General features: G+C 46.8%; 1 protein-coding gene and 1 pseudogene across 2 annotated transcripts in view; both read right to left on the reverse strand.

Moving 5' to 3' along the window:
• LOC126542388 (3-alpha-hydroxysteroid sulfotransferase-like) overlaps nucleotides 1-4,557 on the reverse strand; it is a 36,275-nt gene extending 31,718 nt beyond the window's left edge. Inside the window, exon 1 of one of the 2 annotated variants that reach the window (XM_072287255.1) lies at nucleotides 4,339-4,557. In XM_072287255.1, the coding sequence (XP_072143356.1) occupies nucleotides 4,339-4,356 (18 nt within the window). In that variant the 5' untranslated portion in view covers nucleotides 4,357-4,557. Of the gene's footprint in view, nucleotides 1-3,272; nucleotides 3,403-4,338 lie in introns of those variants that run through there. The other variant, XM_072287254.1, reaches the window with a different exon arrangement.
• Nucleotides 4,558-12,744: 8,187 nt separating this feature from the next.
• LOC126527700 (uncharacterized) lies at nucleotides 12,745-13,716 on the reverse strand (annotated as a pseudogene).
• Nucleotides 13,717-17,113: the final 3,397 nt, after the last annotated feature.

Below are 17,113 nucleotides of genomic sequence, written 5' to 3' on the forward strand. Positions count from 1 at the left end.
ATACTAAACTTCTCCGCTTTGCTGTTTACAGAACCGCAATATCAGTCCTTGATGCAGAGCTATTAGATTGTAAACGTTGTGCTTTTGTTTTTTTCGAACTTTCGAATTTTACTCAATATTTTAAACAATATTCAGGCCCTCAATCGAAATTCCGCTTCCAACAGACACTAGAATTTAACTTTCTCGCTTAAATGCAACAAATTTCATTCATAGCGATCCAGGAGTTATCTCAGAAAAGCGTTTCTGCTTTTTACATGTATTTGAATAGGCAGCGTAGGAGTTGGGCCCGAGCTAAAGCTTCCTTTTAAACAATTTGTCGAGGGATTAAATACATGAACAATAATTGCATTGCCATTGACAAAGATGCTGCAAACGAATTATTGAACGCTACGCACTGTGAAAACAAGCAAGATATGTATTTTTTAATAACAGAACATACTCGTATGTGCCAAAAATTTTGCCCAAAATGACTGATATCAATGCTCCCACGTTTTCTGCCTATTTAATAAGTAAAGAATACATCACGCGAACTTTAGAATTACACCAGTTCGAAACTAGCCAAGCAGTGAATATCGTTGATATAAAACATGTAAAGGCCATGAAATGAACAAGTTGAGGACAAATATGTTAACGTCATTTTTTTATATCTTTGTCATTCAAGAACCGTGTTTACATTCTTGTACATATGCAATGGCCAGTGAAAAATCTCAATGATGCTGTCATTTGTTCCAATGTATTACGCAGTAGCAGCTGCCACCGGTCATGTATCGTGAGTAATTGCACCGAAATTATAGTCGCAACAGAGAGCACGTATACAAAGCAGTTCTGCAAAATGTACTAGGGCGAGTCAAATGAAAGTGAGCCAATGCGAATATATGACAAACGAGGTACTTTATTTAAAAGTAGTCTCCATGAGCATATAGACGTTTGTCCCATAGACTAACGAGTCGCGTGATTCCCGTCTTATCAAACTCCTTGGGTTGCTGCTTCAAAAAGTCTGTAGCTGACTCTTTCACGCCATTGTCCTACACGAATCTGGTTCCCTTGAGCTGTTTTTTCGGTTGCCCCAAAATGTGGATGTCGCCAGGCGACAGGTCTGAGCTGCATGGCGGATGTTACAGCGTTTCGCACTTGAACTTTACCCACTTTTGTATTAACCACATCAGCGAGGTGGGAATATGCATTGTCGTAGAGCAAGATGACACCATTACTCAATTTTCCACGTCATTTGTTCTTGATTGCGACACGCAGCCATGCCGGCGTTTCACAATATCGGAAACAATTGATAGTCTCTCAAGATTCAGCAAATTCTATCAGTAATGGCCCCTGACGACCGAAAAAAAAAAAAGTCAACACCTTCGCGGCGGGAATGACGGCCTTTGCTTTCTTTGGGCGTGGTGCATTCGAATGTTTCCACTGTAAGTTTTGCCGTCGTGTGTCAGGCTCGTAGCAGTGGCACCATGGTTCGTCCCCGATCACAATGCAGAAAAGAAGTTGTCACCCTCATTGTGATACCAGATCAGATAAGTCAAGGCAGTGCCGAAATTCTCCGTCTTCTGGTAGTGGTTCAAAACCTTGGGGATACGTTGCGCACACAAGAGCCGATAACCGAAATTTTCATGAATTATGGCGTGAACCGAACCGTGATTGATGTTCACACGCTCTGCAAGTTCATCGATGCTTACCCTCGGTTGTCTGATCAGCTCATCTACCTTTGGGATTTTGTTGGTGGTGATTGCACAATGGCTTTGGCCCGGTCTTGGATCGTCTTTGCAACTTTCACGTCCTTCTTTGAACCCTTTGCTCCTACACTTCACAGTGGACAATGAAATGCAATGTTCAACGTACACGGCAGCCATACGGCGACTAATTTCTTTTTGGGAAATACCTTCAGCTGTCAAAAACTGCACGGCAACACGCTGTTCAACTTTTGGAGTGTCATTTATGTCTCGCAACCATGCTCAACCCAGTGTATGAGAGCATTAGAGAACCTTTATCCTCACACCTGCGTGTCACTTTTGTAAATGAGAGTTGCCTCTCTGCTTCGTGCATGCCTCGCAGATAATGAACCGAACGATTATTGCGCGGAGTGGGTAGGCTCACTTTCAGTTGATTTGCCCTCGTACATTAGAAATGCGAAGATACAATGGGATATACAAATGCGAAGATACAGCTTGATGAAGGGCAAAAACGCGTCAGTGCAAACAAAGTTCAATGCACGTATACACAAAACCTCGCAACAAGATATTTAAATATACGTATGAGTATCCAATAAATCTATGTATCAAAGAAAAAGTCACTGTATTTAGTGCGTCAAACAAGGCAAATAAACATGTTGCGCAATCACAGATTCACAGAATCCTATATCTCGCCCCCATTCCATCCGCTCCCCCCGATGTATCGCGTGCGATGCGCTTGCTCCCCGCTTTTCTCCTTTGCGCACACAAGACTGTGTCACCATCGTCGGCTCACCGATTCACCTCCCCCCCCCCCACCCCCGCTCCCATCCCTTACGCTTTCACTCGTACATACTGCATGCGGCGCTCGGTCACGATGTTATCGCCCTTGGTCTTTATATGAAACATGAAGGCGACGGCAGGAATGTGCCTGGCGTGTCCATATAGTTGGTATCAGAACAATATAATAAGAGTATCTGGCAACTGAAGCGCCCCTGGCCCATTACCTTCCGCAAAAGAAGAAGTAACAAAATCGAACTTTCACCATACGACAATTCGCTGCGCCGCAACAATGCATTGTTTCCCTCTTGCGGGGCGGGGGCGCCGAAATGAAGAAACGCAACGGAAAGTATGTTGGCTGCAATCAAATGCCTACTTTGGGCACCTAATGTGGCTACCGAAGGAATATCGAAGGAAATGTGAGACGCTTCGTCCACCGAGAACCATACGCATACTGCTCGGCATCCTACATCGGCGAGACAAGACTTAACGGAGAGGCTGCGCTCAAGCGAACGCGGTGCGATCCATCGAGTCCCCAAAGTGATGGCGGGGAGCGACCATGGTTTCTTTTTCTAGTCTGCTAGCCACTAAGCGCCCAAAACTCTGCCAGGTGAAAATCCACTCGGCCATAGCAAACCGAACGCGCACCGAAGTGCGAAGCGCGGTGGTCGGGGCAACATGAGAAAAACGTATGCGCTCTGGCTGGCTCTGGCAGCTCGCGGGTAGGGTAACGAGGACAAAAAAAAAAAAAATTGAAGAGGCTCAATGTGTTCGCGCAAATAAAAGTCAAAGCAGAAAAAATAATAACGTAGTTACCTTGGCTGGTTTAGTGTCTTGACATGATTGCTTTGGCGTAGGCGAAAAAAAAAAAAATGTTGGGACTTTTTTATGTGACATGACGGCACAAATGATCCACCACAACGCTTCGTCTCATCGGACCTCCCTGCATGTTTTGTCAACTTGTCTGATACTGTGTTTATAATGTTTATAACAGCATTAAACCCACAAAGTTCCGCAATTGACAATCTAAAGCACAACTTTGGAAATGTCAATGCACCATGCACACCAAAAGTTTGTTAGATTTACACCTATAAAGTTTTGGAATTGCTGCGTTGCATGCGCTCCGTAGATTCCGCAGCCTCTGCGAGGTGCCGCGGCGAGCCCGTTCGCCATCAAAACGCCCTTGAAACTTTGAGCTCGGGTGGGGCTGATTGCGCCGACTTCCGGTACAATGGCGTTGCCGCGAAATCCAGCCCGACTTCGCAATTTTCGCGGAGAAATGTCTTTTCGAACGTGAAAAAGACATTCTAGACAAAATCGAGAATGATTTTCGACGCAGGGGGTTGCTTTGGTTGGCGGTGTATGGACAGCACTAAAAAATTTCGGGGGGGGGGGGGGGGGGCTGAAGCCCCATAAGCCCTCCCCCTGGCTACGCCCCTGCCACTGTCGTCACTTTATATCACTTCGTATTGTAAATGACTAAATTTCATTGTTTTGTGCGAATGTTTGAATTCCTTTATGCATCGAGGTCTTTTTACCGATTGTGTCTTGTCATAAACTGCACCATATGCCGCCCTCATGTTATGCCTCTTCGTAGGACTGTGATGCCTTTCTAAATCAACTAAAATAAAGATTGAACGTGCGCTAGCTTTTTCCTTTTTTAGTACTCCTTAGTTGCAACGTGGATTATTCTCCTGCTGGTTTGTCAAGATTTCGGTTCTTAAAAAGAAATTTAAATGTTTTCTTTATGCATGCTTCGTAGAAACTACAAATCCATACGTTGCCTAAAATAAAAGGTACAAATTAAACCTGGCGGGGATTCAAAACCCCATGACGTGCACGTACGTTGCTCCAAATTGCGCACCCAGCCTCAAGTACTTACCCCTTCATTTCCGGCCATCGCCAAGGCAGTCAACAGAGTCCAGTCCACTCAGTGTAAAGTACCACAGCGCGCAAATTCCCTATATATAGGTGCGCTATCACAAATATTATGCAAGCTTCACGAGTAAAGCGACGGAGGTGAGCTTATCGAACAATGTTCTCCGCAGGGTTCCGAACGCCTTTGACGCGACTGCCGCCTCGCCCACCGTGCGAGGTTTTAGGTTTTAGTGTCTAGACGATAACGTGGAAGCACGTGATGTTTATTCAAGTGGCGAGTGAACGCGCAACAAAACGTGACTCATTTATCGCGTTGACGCGCTCACGCATGCGCAGACGGTGCGGCATGGCTCGTACGCGTCGAAACGCGGCGTGATCATAGCGTGATTTCGGGGAACAGTTCCGCTCTGTTATCGAGCGCTTCGGTTGACTCGCGTCGGCTCGCCTAGCTACGCAGCTACGGCGCGAAACGTTCAACTCTCGGTGAAGCAGATTTATATCATGCAAGAACGTGGTTCTTCTTTCCTTTTTACGCTGCTCTAACAGCTATAAAAATATTGCAATTACGTTTATATAAATTGAAGCATTTTGAAACACTGTCGATAAAAAAGTACGAAGCGGTGCCTACCAAGGCGTCTGTGAGTGAACCCAGTGAGCGCGCGCAGTCGCGCGTCTTTGTGGATGCAAACCGCCATTACTCGCGAGGCGCGGCAGGCGCTAGGCGTGCGGACGCGAGCTTACGCGCGTTTGCAAGCGTACGTGTGGTCTCGGCTAGAAACACTACAACGATGTATGTTTTCCGACAAATGAATTCGGACATTTATAAGTGATAACGATTAAATCGTGTGTCAGTTTGCCGGCACCGATATCAACACTACCTTTGCCTGTACGGAGCCTGCCTCCCGAGATTCATGACATGTCACGAAGCGGAAGCGCACAATGCTTGCCTGCGTGTGAGCGTCGTCGTCTGCTATTGGAGGTCGCAATGTGTTGGATCCGGCGGAAGTGCCCTTGAACCAGAAGTAGGGTGGCTAGAATTACCCTACCAGAAGGGCCGAGCGCATAATCCGGGACCCAGCGACCTGCCACCATCTTCCCCGAGCTGCCAAAACGCGTTTGCGTGCATGTAGCGTATGTGAGTTACGGGGTGTTACGTGTGCAAGTATGTCTGTGCCCGCAATATCGAAGTACAAAACAACATCGGGGAGTGACTGCGTCATATATGGATGTGCAAATAACTAGCTAAAAAGAAGCAGATTGGAGTGCACCGTTTGCGACGAACACGATGTAGGTGGAGAGCTGTGTCGCTCTGGCATATTCAGCCGGCACCACTTTCCGTCAGCCACAACAAACGCCCAGCTTCGGCACAGATGCATTAGTGCGGTGCACAGGAAGAATTACGTGCCAAGCGTGAATGCTCGAGTATGTATTTCTTTTAACAGCTCGGTGCGACAGGCTCGCTGCCGCGCTACACTTGCGAGGACACTGGCACCCGGTAACTGCAGTATGGGCTTATGCAGGTGTGCTCGGACCATATTTCATCGGCAAGCGGCCAACTGAGCAGAAACATGTGCAAATGCTTCGTCTTGGCTACGCTACCTTTCCAAAATTTTTATAGAAAGTCTATAGACAGAATATAAACATTTGTCTATGAAGTCTATAGACATTTCTTTAGACTAGTCTATAGACAGTCTATGGACATATGGCCATACACTTTTTAGACTAGTCTATAAAAAGTCTGAGTCTAAAGACTGTCTATATACTGTCTATAGATTAGCGAAAATTCTTTTGTAGACAAGTGTCTGCAGCATGTCTATAGACAAGTGTATAGGCTTATAGATAGAACTTTTGTGGACTGAAGTCTATAGAAAGTCTATAGACAAATGTCTAAAGACTATGTATAGGCTATGCCTATAGACCATTCTATAGACTTATGGCCATACACTTTTGTAGACTAGCTATAGAAAGTCTGAGTCTATAGACTGTCTATAGATTAATTAAAATTCACGTTTGTAGACAAATGTCCAGAGAATGTTTATAGACAAAAGTGTATAGGGTTATTCAGTTCTATTTTTGTAGACTGAAGTCTATAGAATATATGTAGACTATCTGTAGAATTTATCTAGACATTTTACACACTTCAGTCTACAAAAGTAGAACTATATATACAGTTCTGCTTTTGTAGATTGAAGTCTATGGAATGTCTATACACAAACGTCTATCATAGTCTATAGACATTCTATACACTTCAGTCTACAAAAACAGAACTTTATAATACGATACACTTTTTTCTATGACATTCTGCAGGTATTTGTCAACAAACATGAATTTTCATTAATCTATAGACAGTCTATAGATGCAGACATTTTATAGACAAGTCTACAAAGAGTGTATAAGGCCATAACTTTATAGCTATCGGCTACCTACAAGTTAGTTTACATTTTTGTTTACATGTGGTAGCAAAAAATTTTGAATATATTTATGCATGTGCACCTGCTGCTTTTCATCTGCACTTATGCATTAACGTTTGTAGATTAGTAATGCTCCTGAACCAGCTCTACTTTGATATATGTTGCATAAACAGAAAGAATTTAGCTCTGAATCATGCAGTGCAAGAAATAAAACAAATGCACCGCCAATGAATTAACTGTTTTTATTGCACGATATACTGGATGAATTCTTTAAAATGCATGTCTTATGCTAATATGGAGACAGACTATATATTTACACTACTTCCCCTTGGCAAGCATGGTCGCCAGGCTGGCCTTGACCTTTGTGTCATTAGTTCCAAAGGTACTGCAGGTGTATGCTGCAAATCAGCAATATGAGGCAAAAATAACAAGTGTGTATTCTTTGTATGTTCATGAAGCAGCTTAATATATTTGCTCAAACCATCTAAGTCAATACTTAATACGGTTTAACTATGACTAAGGGCTGCTTGTCAGTACAAATCAGTACCTTTATACAATGTTTTATTTTATGGCATGGTAAACAAATAAACCGTCAGAACTGCTGCTCGTGCCAGCAACAGTATGTTCCCTTTCATGACAAGTTCATATATGATGCATTAATGCACTAATCCAAAATGATATCTATATTTATTGCTGAAACGTTACCAAGTTGGACTGTCTTTACATTTTTTTAGCTGGTAGTTAAGTATGCCCGTGCAGAGGTATATGCTGAGAAGACGTGACTGGAGTATTTACAGTATCATGCCAAAGATTGTAACTTATATTGCTTAATACACATTTAAATGTCTTTTTCATACTCTTAAATGAATGGGTCATTGGCCATAACTTCAATAGAAGGCAGATGGATTGAGTGTATTGATATGGTCACTTAGTTTCTTACGGGTAATGAGGCCTCTTGGGCATGCTAACAGGTTTCCAAGTTAGGTATACCACATGAGCACCCGAAATACCACACGAGCAGATTGTGTCATGGCACGACAGATATGCACCTCCTAGGAAACAGAACTGATAGTATAGTTCGAATGAATTCTATCACAGTAAATTATTTAAGGTGCTTTCAAAGATGAAAACTTTTCTAGGGTTTCGGGGTTCAGAAATTTTAGTTAAAGCAAAAAAGAAAAAAAAAAACAAATTGAGTAAGAAATGCCTTGTCAGTATGCTCGACATTCTTTTTTTTTTCAATAAATGGAACCAATCTCCCTCAACTTTTTATGAAGTGAAACATTTTAAGAATATATTTAACAAAAAGATTTTCTGGAAACGTTGTATGACATATAACAAGACAACATACCTATGTGGGCATTTTAAAATTTCCCGATCTCTTTCCAGGCATTCCCTGGCTGTTTTCATGAAAATTTTCTGGCAATCTATGACACCTGCAACTTAAGTGCCCTAAAAAAAATCTGGTTTAATGCTTGCCAAGTACTGCCAGTCCATAATATTTAGATAAAACCAATAACACGTCAGTCACTTGACATGCAATATTAGATTCAACCGACTTGAATCCCTTGTTTAATAAAGCTGAGAAGGGCTTGGGCAAGTTCGTAATTTTTGATGGCCACACGAGTGCAGCACGGAAGGCAAAGACACAGAGTCACACACGTAAAGCAAATGCAACAATGTGAGGGAAAACTATCCTATGAGTTATCTTTACGGTTCAAAAGTAGTTTTCTATATAGTTTGCTCTCATCGCTTATGCCTCTATATATATATACGTACCACTGTAAACGGAAATGAGCCGAAATGGGCATTTTAAGGGATGTGACCTCCCTTGAGACTACGTGCCTGAAAACCGTGCGCCCTTACAGTGGTGCAGAAATGTTCAGCGTCCTCCATTTCACTCCCTCGCAAAATGGGGATGAAAGAAGGAGAAAGAACCTCAATTCTACATCCTTTTTAAGAGGGAGTTTAGAAGATAGAGGCCTCCCTTTAGTGTAAACGGAGTTCTCTGTTTCTTATTGTATGCGTTATTTTATTTTATTATACACATCTGTGAGAAGGAGACGAGAAAGGAGAGATATATTGTCCAAGTGGTTCTTTTTCTTTCTTTTTATTTCTGCAAATTTATACATTCCCAGAGTGAAAGCCAGCTTATTTAGGGCTATATAATCGACGATTTGTTCGCGTCGTCGACCACAATGTCCTGTCGCGCTTCCAGAACCCCCGGTCGGCACCTGACGACCTGACTTCGGAAGCGGGACCATGCAAAACTTCGACGGCTTCGGCCGCAGTATGTCCTCGCTTCTGTTCGTTTTCCCATCAACTAAAAGTGAAACTGAAGGCAAAGCCCGCGAAGCGCCACTGTCGTCGGCGCCGGTGACGGCACCTGTATTGCTCTTTAGTTCTGCGTGTGTGTCTGTGTGCGTTCTTACGAGATAATTACGGTGGCCGTCGGAGAGTGTTTCGTGTAATGTGGAACCTCACAAGAAAACTACCTGTCCCACTTCGCAGCACCGCGGTGATCGGCCACCGCGTAGCCATCGCCTTGTGATCTGTGTACTACAATACACTTTTGTGGTTCGCGCGGCCGTGCTCGGGCATTCCCTTGTAGAGCCGTGGTAAACGAGACGGACACACGTCTTTTCGGTAACAAGGTCTAGTTTATTCTGTCAAAAGAGAGAATTGAGCGGGCGCGCGCAGCGCGCCGGAAGTGGCGAGGGCTTTATAGAGAGAGAGAGGAGAAAAGAGGGAAAAGGAGCCTAGAGAAGTGCGGTGCGCGGACCTAGTGCGAAAGGAAAGCAGTAAACAAAGTAATAAGAAAAGGGAGCTCGCGCACGACGTTCGGCACAGTGAGTCGGATCATGTGTCCGTGTGCCTGGTGTCCAACACTCGCGAAGGCCCACTTACGGGAGGCCCGCGGGACGCCCCGCGGAGTTGTTTATGGCTGCGGGGGTGGTGCGCAGCTCCATCGCCGCGCCGCTACAGATTGCTCCCCTCAGAGGAAGCTGAAGCGACGAACGATGCTCACAATGCACAAGTGGCAGCCCAGTGAACGCGACGAAGAGGTGACGAACCGCGCACTTGCAAGGCGGAGTCCGCATGCCCCGGGAAGGCAAGATAATTAAGCGCGGGTGCCTCGCTGAATGCTGGCTTGAGTCGCTCAAGCGCGATCGTATCTCGTGCCCCATTTACGTCGACGACGAAGTTAGCAGGAAAACGTTCTAAAACGGGGAATGACCCGAGGTAGTGGGGCTGCAGCGAGCCGCGCACAGGGCCGTAACGCTCAAAAACATGTGTGGCTGTCTGCAAGTCCGAAGTGATGTACACTGCACGGGGTTTGTTAAAACGCGTAGGCTGCGGACGGAAGTTTCGGAACACATGGTGAAGCTGGTCGACGTACTCGCTTGCTGTTAGAGAGGAAGTGAGGGTGTTTTCTTCGAAGAAGTCGGCTGGCAGGCGAAGCGAGGTGCCGTAAACAAGCTCCGCAGTAGCGCAGGAGAGGTCCTCTTTGAAGGCAGATCGAATTCCGAGAAGCGTGAGCAGAAGTCTGTCAACCCACTTGTTTGAGCAGCCGTGCGCTGTGAGTGCTGCCTTGAGATGGCGATGAAATCTCTCGACGAGGCCATTTGTTTGAGGGTGGTAGGAGACAGTTCGCAAGCGTGCTGTTCCGAGAAGTTGAAGTAGCTCCGTGAAAAGGGACGATTCGAATTGCCGGCCTCGATCAGTGACAACTTTCGTTGGACAGCCAAATCGGGATACCCAAATGGAAACAAAAGCTGCGGCGACAGTAGCTGCAGACATGTCGGGGATAGGTGTCGCTTCGGGCCAGCGGGTAAAGCGGTCGACACATGTCAGAAGATTGCGATAGCCTGCATGGGGGTAGCGGGCCGACAATGTCGACGTGCACAACGGAGAAACGTTCATCGGGTTGCAGGAAAGGCTTTGTGGGGCGGACAGGGTACCGCTGAACTTTCGCGCGCTGACAAGGTGCGCACGAGCGGACCCAGTCCCTGATATTTGCGTTCATGCCCGGCCAGACGAAACGTGATGAGACAAGCTTTTGAGATGCGCGAATGCCTGGGTGTGCAAGAGTGTGATATGAGTCAAATATTTGCTTGCGGAAAGAGGTGGATAGGTAAGGCCGAGGTGTGCCCGTGGAGGTGTCGCAAACAATTGGCACATCTTCAAAGGTAACTGATTCAAGCTGAAGAGATGTTGACGCGTCACGTAGGTCACGGAGCTCAGAATCAATAGCTTGTTCTGTAGCCAATTATCGGAGGTTGAAAGGAAATGATGTTGAGATAGAGCTCTTGGAGCGACTGCGTGTGATAGCATCCACGCGACTGAGAGCGTCAGCTGGTGAGTTGTCAACGCCGCTGACGTGGCGTATGTCAGTTGAAAACTCTGAGATGAAGGCGAGCTGGCGCACCTCACGTGGAGTGTATAATGATTCAGAGCGGCCGATTGAGTAGGTGAGAGGCTTGTGGTCAGTGAAGATTGTGAACGAGCGGCCTTCAAGTAGGTGTCGGAAATGCCTCACGGCGAGAAATATGGCGAGCAACTCACGGCCGAAAACACTGTAGCGTGTTTGTGCGGGGGTCATGCGTTTTGAGAAAAAGGCAAGGGGCTGCCACCCACCGTTTACTTTTTGTTGCAGTACCGCTCCGACCGCAGAGCTGGAGGCATCCGTCATGAGCGACAACGGATAGCTGGGGTTGGGATGAGCTAGCAGTGTTGCATCGGCCAAAGCGCGCTTGATAGAATTGAAAGCTTCATCTGTTGTGCTGTCCCAGGGTAGTGAAGTTGACGATTGTTTGCCGCAGAGCAAACGCTCGAGGGGTTCCAGCAGCATAGCACAGTTTCTAATGAATCGGCGGTAAAAGTTTACCAGGCCTAGAAACTGGCGCAGCTTAGTGATTGAAGCTGGCTTGGGGAACTCCATGATGGCTTGAACTTTGTGAGGAAGAGGGCGGATGCCGTTGTTATCCAAGCGATGGCCGAGAAAATCGAGTGATGGTACTCCGAACTCGCTCTTGGCAGTGTTGACGACCATTTGCTGATAGGCGCTCAAAAAGCTGATGGAGATGTTGGAGGTGCTCTTCGTGGGATGAGCTTGCCACAAGCAAGTCGTCAACGTAGGCGAAAACGAACGGCAGACCACGTGTGACTGTGTCGATGAACCGCTGTGATGTCTGTGCAGCATTTCGGAGACCGAATGGCATTCTCAAAAATTCAAAGAGGCCAAATGGGGTGGTAATTGCTGTTTTTGGAATGTCTTCTTGTGCGACAGGAATTTGGTGAAAGGCTCGCACCAGGTCAATTTTGGAAAATATTGTAGTGCCATCCAGTGCCGACGTGAAATCTTGGATGTTAGGCAGTGGGTACCGATCCGGAATGGTTTTTGCATTCAGGGATCGGTAGTCCCCACACGGCCTCCAGTCACCTGATTTCTTGGGGACCAGATGGAGCGGAGACGCCCAACTGCTGGACGATGGTCGTATGATTCCAAGTTCCAACATGTGTTCGAACTCTGCTCGGGCAATTTTGAGTTTGTCCGGGGCGAGTCGTCGTGGGCGAGCAAATACAGGTGGACCATGCAATTAGGATATGATGACGTACATCATGTTGTACGGGCTTTGTCCAGTCGGGTGGTCGTGTGAGGTTGGGGAACTTTTGAAGGAGGCAAGCAAAAGGATCACCAGCAATTGTTGTGGTTGGGGCGACTATAGGCGAGTCACAGGAAACGACGCCATGAACAGACAGCAACGTAGCAGTGTCCAGCAGGCGTTGGCGTTTCACATCGACCAGCAGTCCATGGTGGTCCAGGAAATCAGCGCTAATAAGAGCACGGCGAACGTCAGCGACGAGGAAAACCCAACGGAACACGCGGCGCAGGCCAAGGTTCAGGGTGAGGGACCGCGACTTGTAAACAGGTATCCTGCTACCGTTGACAGCTTGAAGATAGGAGGTCGGCGGTGTAGTTCGGTCGGAACGTTGCGCGGGAATAATGCTGACCTCCGCCCCGGTGTCCACAAGGTATTGCTGGCCTGTGGTTCTGTCCATGACATGAAACAGGCAACTTTTGCTTTGGCCCGACCGGTTGTCGCCATTAAAGGTCGGCCGGCTGGTTTCCCTGCCATGCACAAGGACGGAGGCAGTGGCGCGCCTCCTGCCCGAAGCGGCGGTGATAAAAGCATACCCGTGGTGGCGTTTGAGACCGGGAGCGTTCTTCACTTGTACGCCGTGATCTACTCGAGCTGCGGTACCTTCCGTGACGGGGTGAAGTGCGATGACGCTCCGCAGCACAAACTAATTGTTCAAGGCGATTGCAGAGCACGTCGATGGGTGAAGCGGCGGAGGATGATGTTTGCGGCACTGAACTCACAGTGGTTCTTGATGGTGTTACGTTGCACACCGCTGGCGTCACCACCTCCATGACTTTGTCCGCCAGGCTGGCCAGGCTGTTGAGGTCCATTACCGTGGCTGTAGCGAGTATCATCTGAACGTTTACTGGAAGGCGCTGCATGAACAGTTCCCGAAGGAGGCGGTCATCGTTTACTGTTGTGTTGCCGCTCATGAGCTGTCGCATACGGCGAAGGAGCTGGCTTGGCCGACGGTCTCCCAAGTCCTCTACGGAGAGCAACTGCTGCATGCGGGCTCGCTGCGATGTTGTTGTGCGCTCGAGAAGTGCAGCCTTAAGATCGCTGTATGGATCGAGTGGCGGAAGCCGGTCCAGAAAGCAGGTCGGCAACTTCTTCTGCAGCAGTAGGCGACAGTGCCGAAACAACTAGGTGGTACTTGCGTTGTTCCGCGCGAACGCCAGAGAGAATAAATTGCGATTCCGCCTGAAGAAACCAAAGTGCAGGGTTGCGGTCCCAGTATGGTGGGAGTCGGGTGGAAACCGCCGAGACGTCTTGTTGCTCGGTTGTGCCCGTAAGTTCAGTGTCTGGTTGCATCTCGTTGCTGTGCATGGCTCCACAATAACTTCGGCAGTGCCGCGAAGAAAACTATGGGTCACCACTTTGTAGAGCCGTGGTAAACGAGACGGACACACGTCTTTTCGGTAACAAGGTCTAGTTTATTCTGTCAAAAGAGAGAATTGAGCGGGCGCGCGCAGCGTGCCGGAAGTGGCGAGGGCTTTAGATAGAGAGAGGAGAAAAGAGCTAGGGAAAACCGGAGCATAGAGAAGTGCGGTGCGCGGACCTAGTGCGAAAGGAAAGCAGTAAACAAAGTAATAAGAAAAGGGAGCTCGCGCACGACGTTCGGCACAGTGAGTCGGATCATGTGTCCGTGTGCCTGGTGTCCAACACTCGCGAAGGTCCGCTTACGGGAGGCCCGCGGGACGCCCTGCGGAGTTGTTTATGGCTGCGGGGGTGGTGCGCAGCTCCATCGCCGCGCCGCTACACCCTACTGCGCCACGATATGAAAGCGGCTAGTGAAACATCACCCACAGTCCTCGCAAAATCGGAGCGCGTACGGTGTCGACTGCTTTGGAAACGGCGCGTTTCGGATTACCGCTTGCCCAGTTGCGTCATGTTTCACGCGGCCTTATATATTCAGCTGCGGTGGTGAGTACGGCGCGGACCCATTGCGTAATGCACATAATGCTCACACCTTTTCTGTTGCGGACGTGTTGAGACCCGTCGGTCCGCTCAAGAAAACTCAAGGAGCTAGTGCCGCACAAAAAAGAGACATTTTTTCTTTTTTCAGTTTCTCGCGTTTTACGTGCCGGAACCATGTGCACGATCTGATTACGAGGCACGCCGCATGCATTTGTGGATTTCGGATTAATATTGACCTCCTGGGGTTCCTTACAGTGCAGAGTTCTTTAATGCACGGCAAGCGGGCGTTCTTGCACGCCACCGCATCGAAGTGCGGCCGCCGTGGCCAGGATTTGATCCTGTGACCTCGTGCTTAATACTAAGCACAATGCCAAGGACACTTATAGCAACCACGGCGGGTCAAAGAGTGTTGTATTTTCGTCATAAGTTGTGTTTGATAACCATTCCCTAAGTGTCGATATAGGTTGTGACAGCGATTTGTGTCACAGCAACATTATATCTAAGGCGGCAAATTACTGTTATGCAGCATGAACAATGCGAACAGCTAGCTGTTTCTGTGTTAAATGGAGACATGTAGTGTGTGCACACAATTATGTTCATTTTATCAGTTTTGTGAAATAAGCTTAAAACTGCATGAATTTTCACTGGGAAATCCGTACCAGCACTTTATTGTACCGAATTGTCTATGCACAAAAGTTTGTGCATTAGAAATAAATTTCAGGCAGTTACAGCATACAATTTCTTTTTCTGTATGCACACACCAACTGCGTTTTCATAGTCATGTATTGCACGTTTGACCAGTGCTGAAAAGGATAAATGGAATAAATTCAAAGAAGCCTGCGAATTTGTCTGCTTGGTCAGGCCTTGATGTATTTTAGTAACATATGTTCTTGTGCAGATGTCGTGTGAATGCATACTTGGACTTTAGTTACGTTTCACTGCATTAAAAGAAAGCACCTAGCCAATCTCAATTCTTTTTCTTGTTTCTTGCCCTTGGTGTCCACATACCTGTATGTATTCTGAGTTTTTGTACCAAGACAACGGCAGGGCATCACACATGCTAGAAACATTAAAACAAAGAACAAGGAATGTGGCACAAATGATCCACAGAGTCACAAAACAACAAAGAGGCTTCAAAGAAGCGAAGGCAGTCAGACTTGTGCAAGCATTCATTATTAGCTGGGTGACCTATAGCCTCCCCTTTCAAAAACTAAATAAGGCTGAAATGTCTAAAGTGAGCTCCATCATCAGGGCAGTTAGGATTCCCAAAAGCACAAGCGCCAAAAATCTGGAGGCTCTTGGTATTCACAACACATATGATGAACATGCCACAGCAGTGGTCACGCCTCAGACAAAACGTTTGAATTTGATAAAACAAGGAAAGGCCCTATTGCAAAAGGTGGGATATCCCCTGAGAGCGCAGTATGGCTGGGAAAAAACAGTTTCACTACCCAGACAAACAAGAGAGAAAATTCTAGTTTCACCAATCCCAAAGAATATGAGCACGGAACACCACCAAAGCAGAAAAGTGCAATCAAAGGCTTTACAAAATAAATATGAAAGAAATCCTGACATATACTACACAGATGCGTGTAGAGTGGCAACAGACAAATTCACAATAGTGGCCTTCAATCGGTTCACATTGATAACAACCTCCATTCGGAACCTTTCAACCTGTACTGTGGATGCAGCAGCCATAGCACTGGCCTTTCGAGATGCAGAAGCAAAAGAAACAATCTGTATTGGCCATGATGTACTCTAAGGCAGCATGCTGTTTCTTAATGATAGGTACCGTCCCACGCAAAATTCACAGAATTGTACCAGGTGGTAATTTCGTGCCCAGCGCATTCTGGACTCGAGGGAAATGAGAGGGCAGACCGAACTGCTCGGGCAATAAGCATCCGAGCACTAGTCGGTCATTTCAAGGAACCCCCATTGACCTACACCACACCTTCGAAAACCAGGAAAAAGACAAAAATACAGCCGCCCGCACCCCAACCTTATGGGAGAACAGGCCAGGGATCAGCGCTGTGTACAGACTAACACATACATACACCTACAAATACTCAGTAAGATACACCCTGCATTCTATGAAAGTACATGTTCTTGGTGCGGGGAGCTGCCAACTCTTGCCCACGTAACATGAATGTATAAACTACAGCTTCCAAATTCCAATTCGCCCCTTACGGCGCAAGTGCCAAGTAACAGACACTGGGATGTTTGGCTTGCTAGTGAAGATGCAGAGAGCCAGAGAGCTCTTCTCGATCAAGCCCAGCAAACCACAGAGACCAGTGGAGCCCTGAACTGAGGGATGCACCGACCGCCCAAACCACTAAGAGAAATAAAGTTTATACTACTAGTATTTGCCCTTAGTGCTATCAGCCATCAAGTTTACGTGCAATTACAAATGAGCCACATGTCACTTGATTCACTCAGTTTCTATCCAGAAAATGCACTCTTTGTTGGAGGGCATGCGTGGTTGATTGTGTATGTGCAACATTTTGTTACCACGGAGGGGCATGTAATATGGAAACCGACGTAAACGTTAGTACACTCTGCAGCAACTTGTTCTGAATTGAACTTTTAAAAATAAAGAGCAATTTCAGTAAATGACAACATGTGTTTTTTTTTTTATCTCGCTGAGTAGTGTGCTACCGTCTGGGTTTTATTTTTTATACCACGTGGTAGAGGTGTGTGGCTGTCATTGTATTGCTTTCAAGCTTCTGCAATAAGTGTGCTTCTGGCACCTGGGACAAATTCTCAAAGCAAATATATTTCAGATAATTGTGAATTCTAGTCAAACATG

Source organism: Dermacentor andersoni, chromosome 3, assembly GCF_023375885.2.
Source record: "Dermacentor andersoni chromosome 3, qqDerAnde1_hic_scaffold, whole genome shotgun sequence".
Classification (NCBI taxonomy): domain Eukaryota; kingdom Metazoa; phylum Arthropoda; class Arachnida; order Ixodida; family Ixodidae; genus Dermacentor; species Dermacentor andersoni.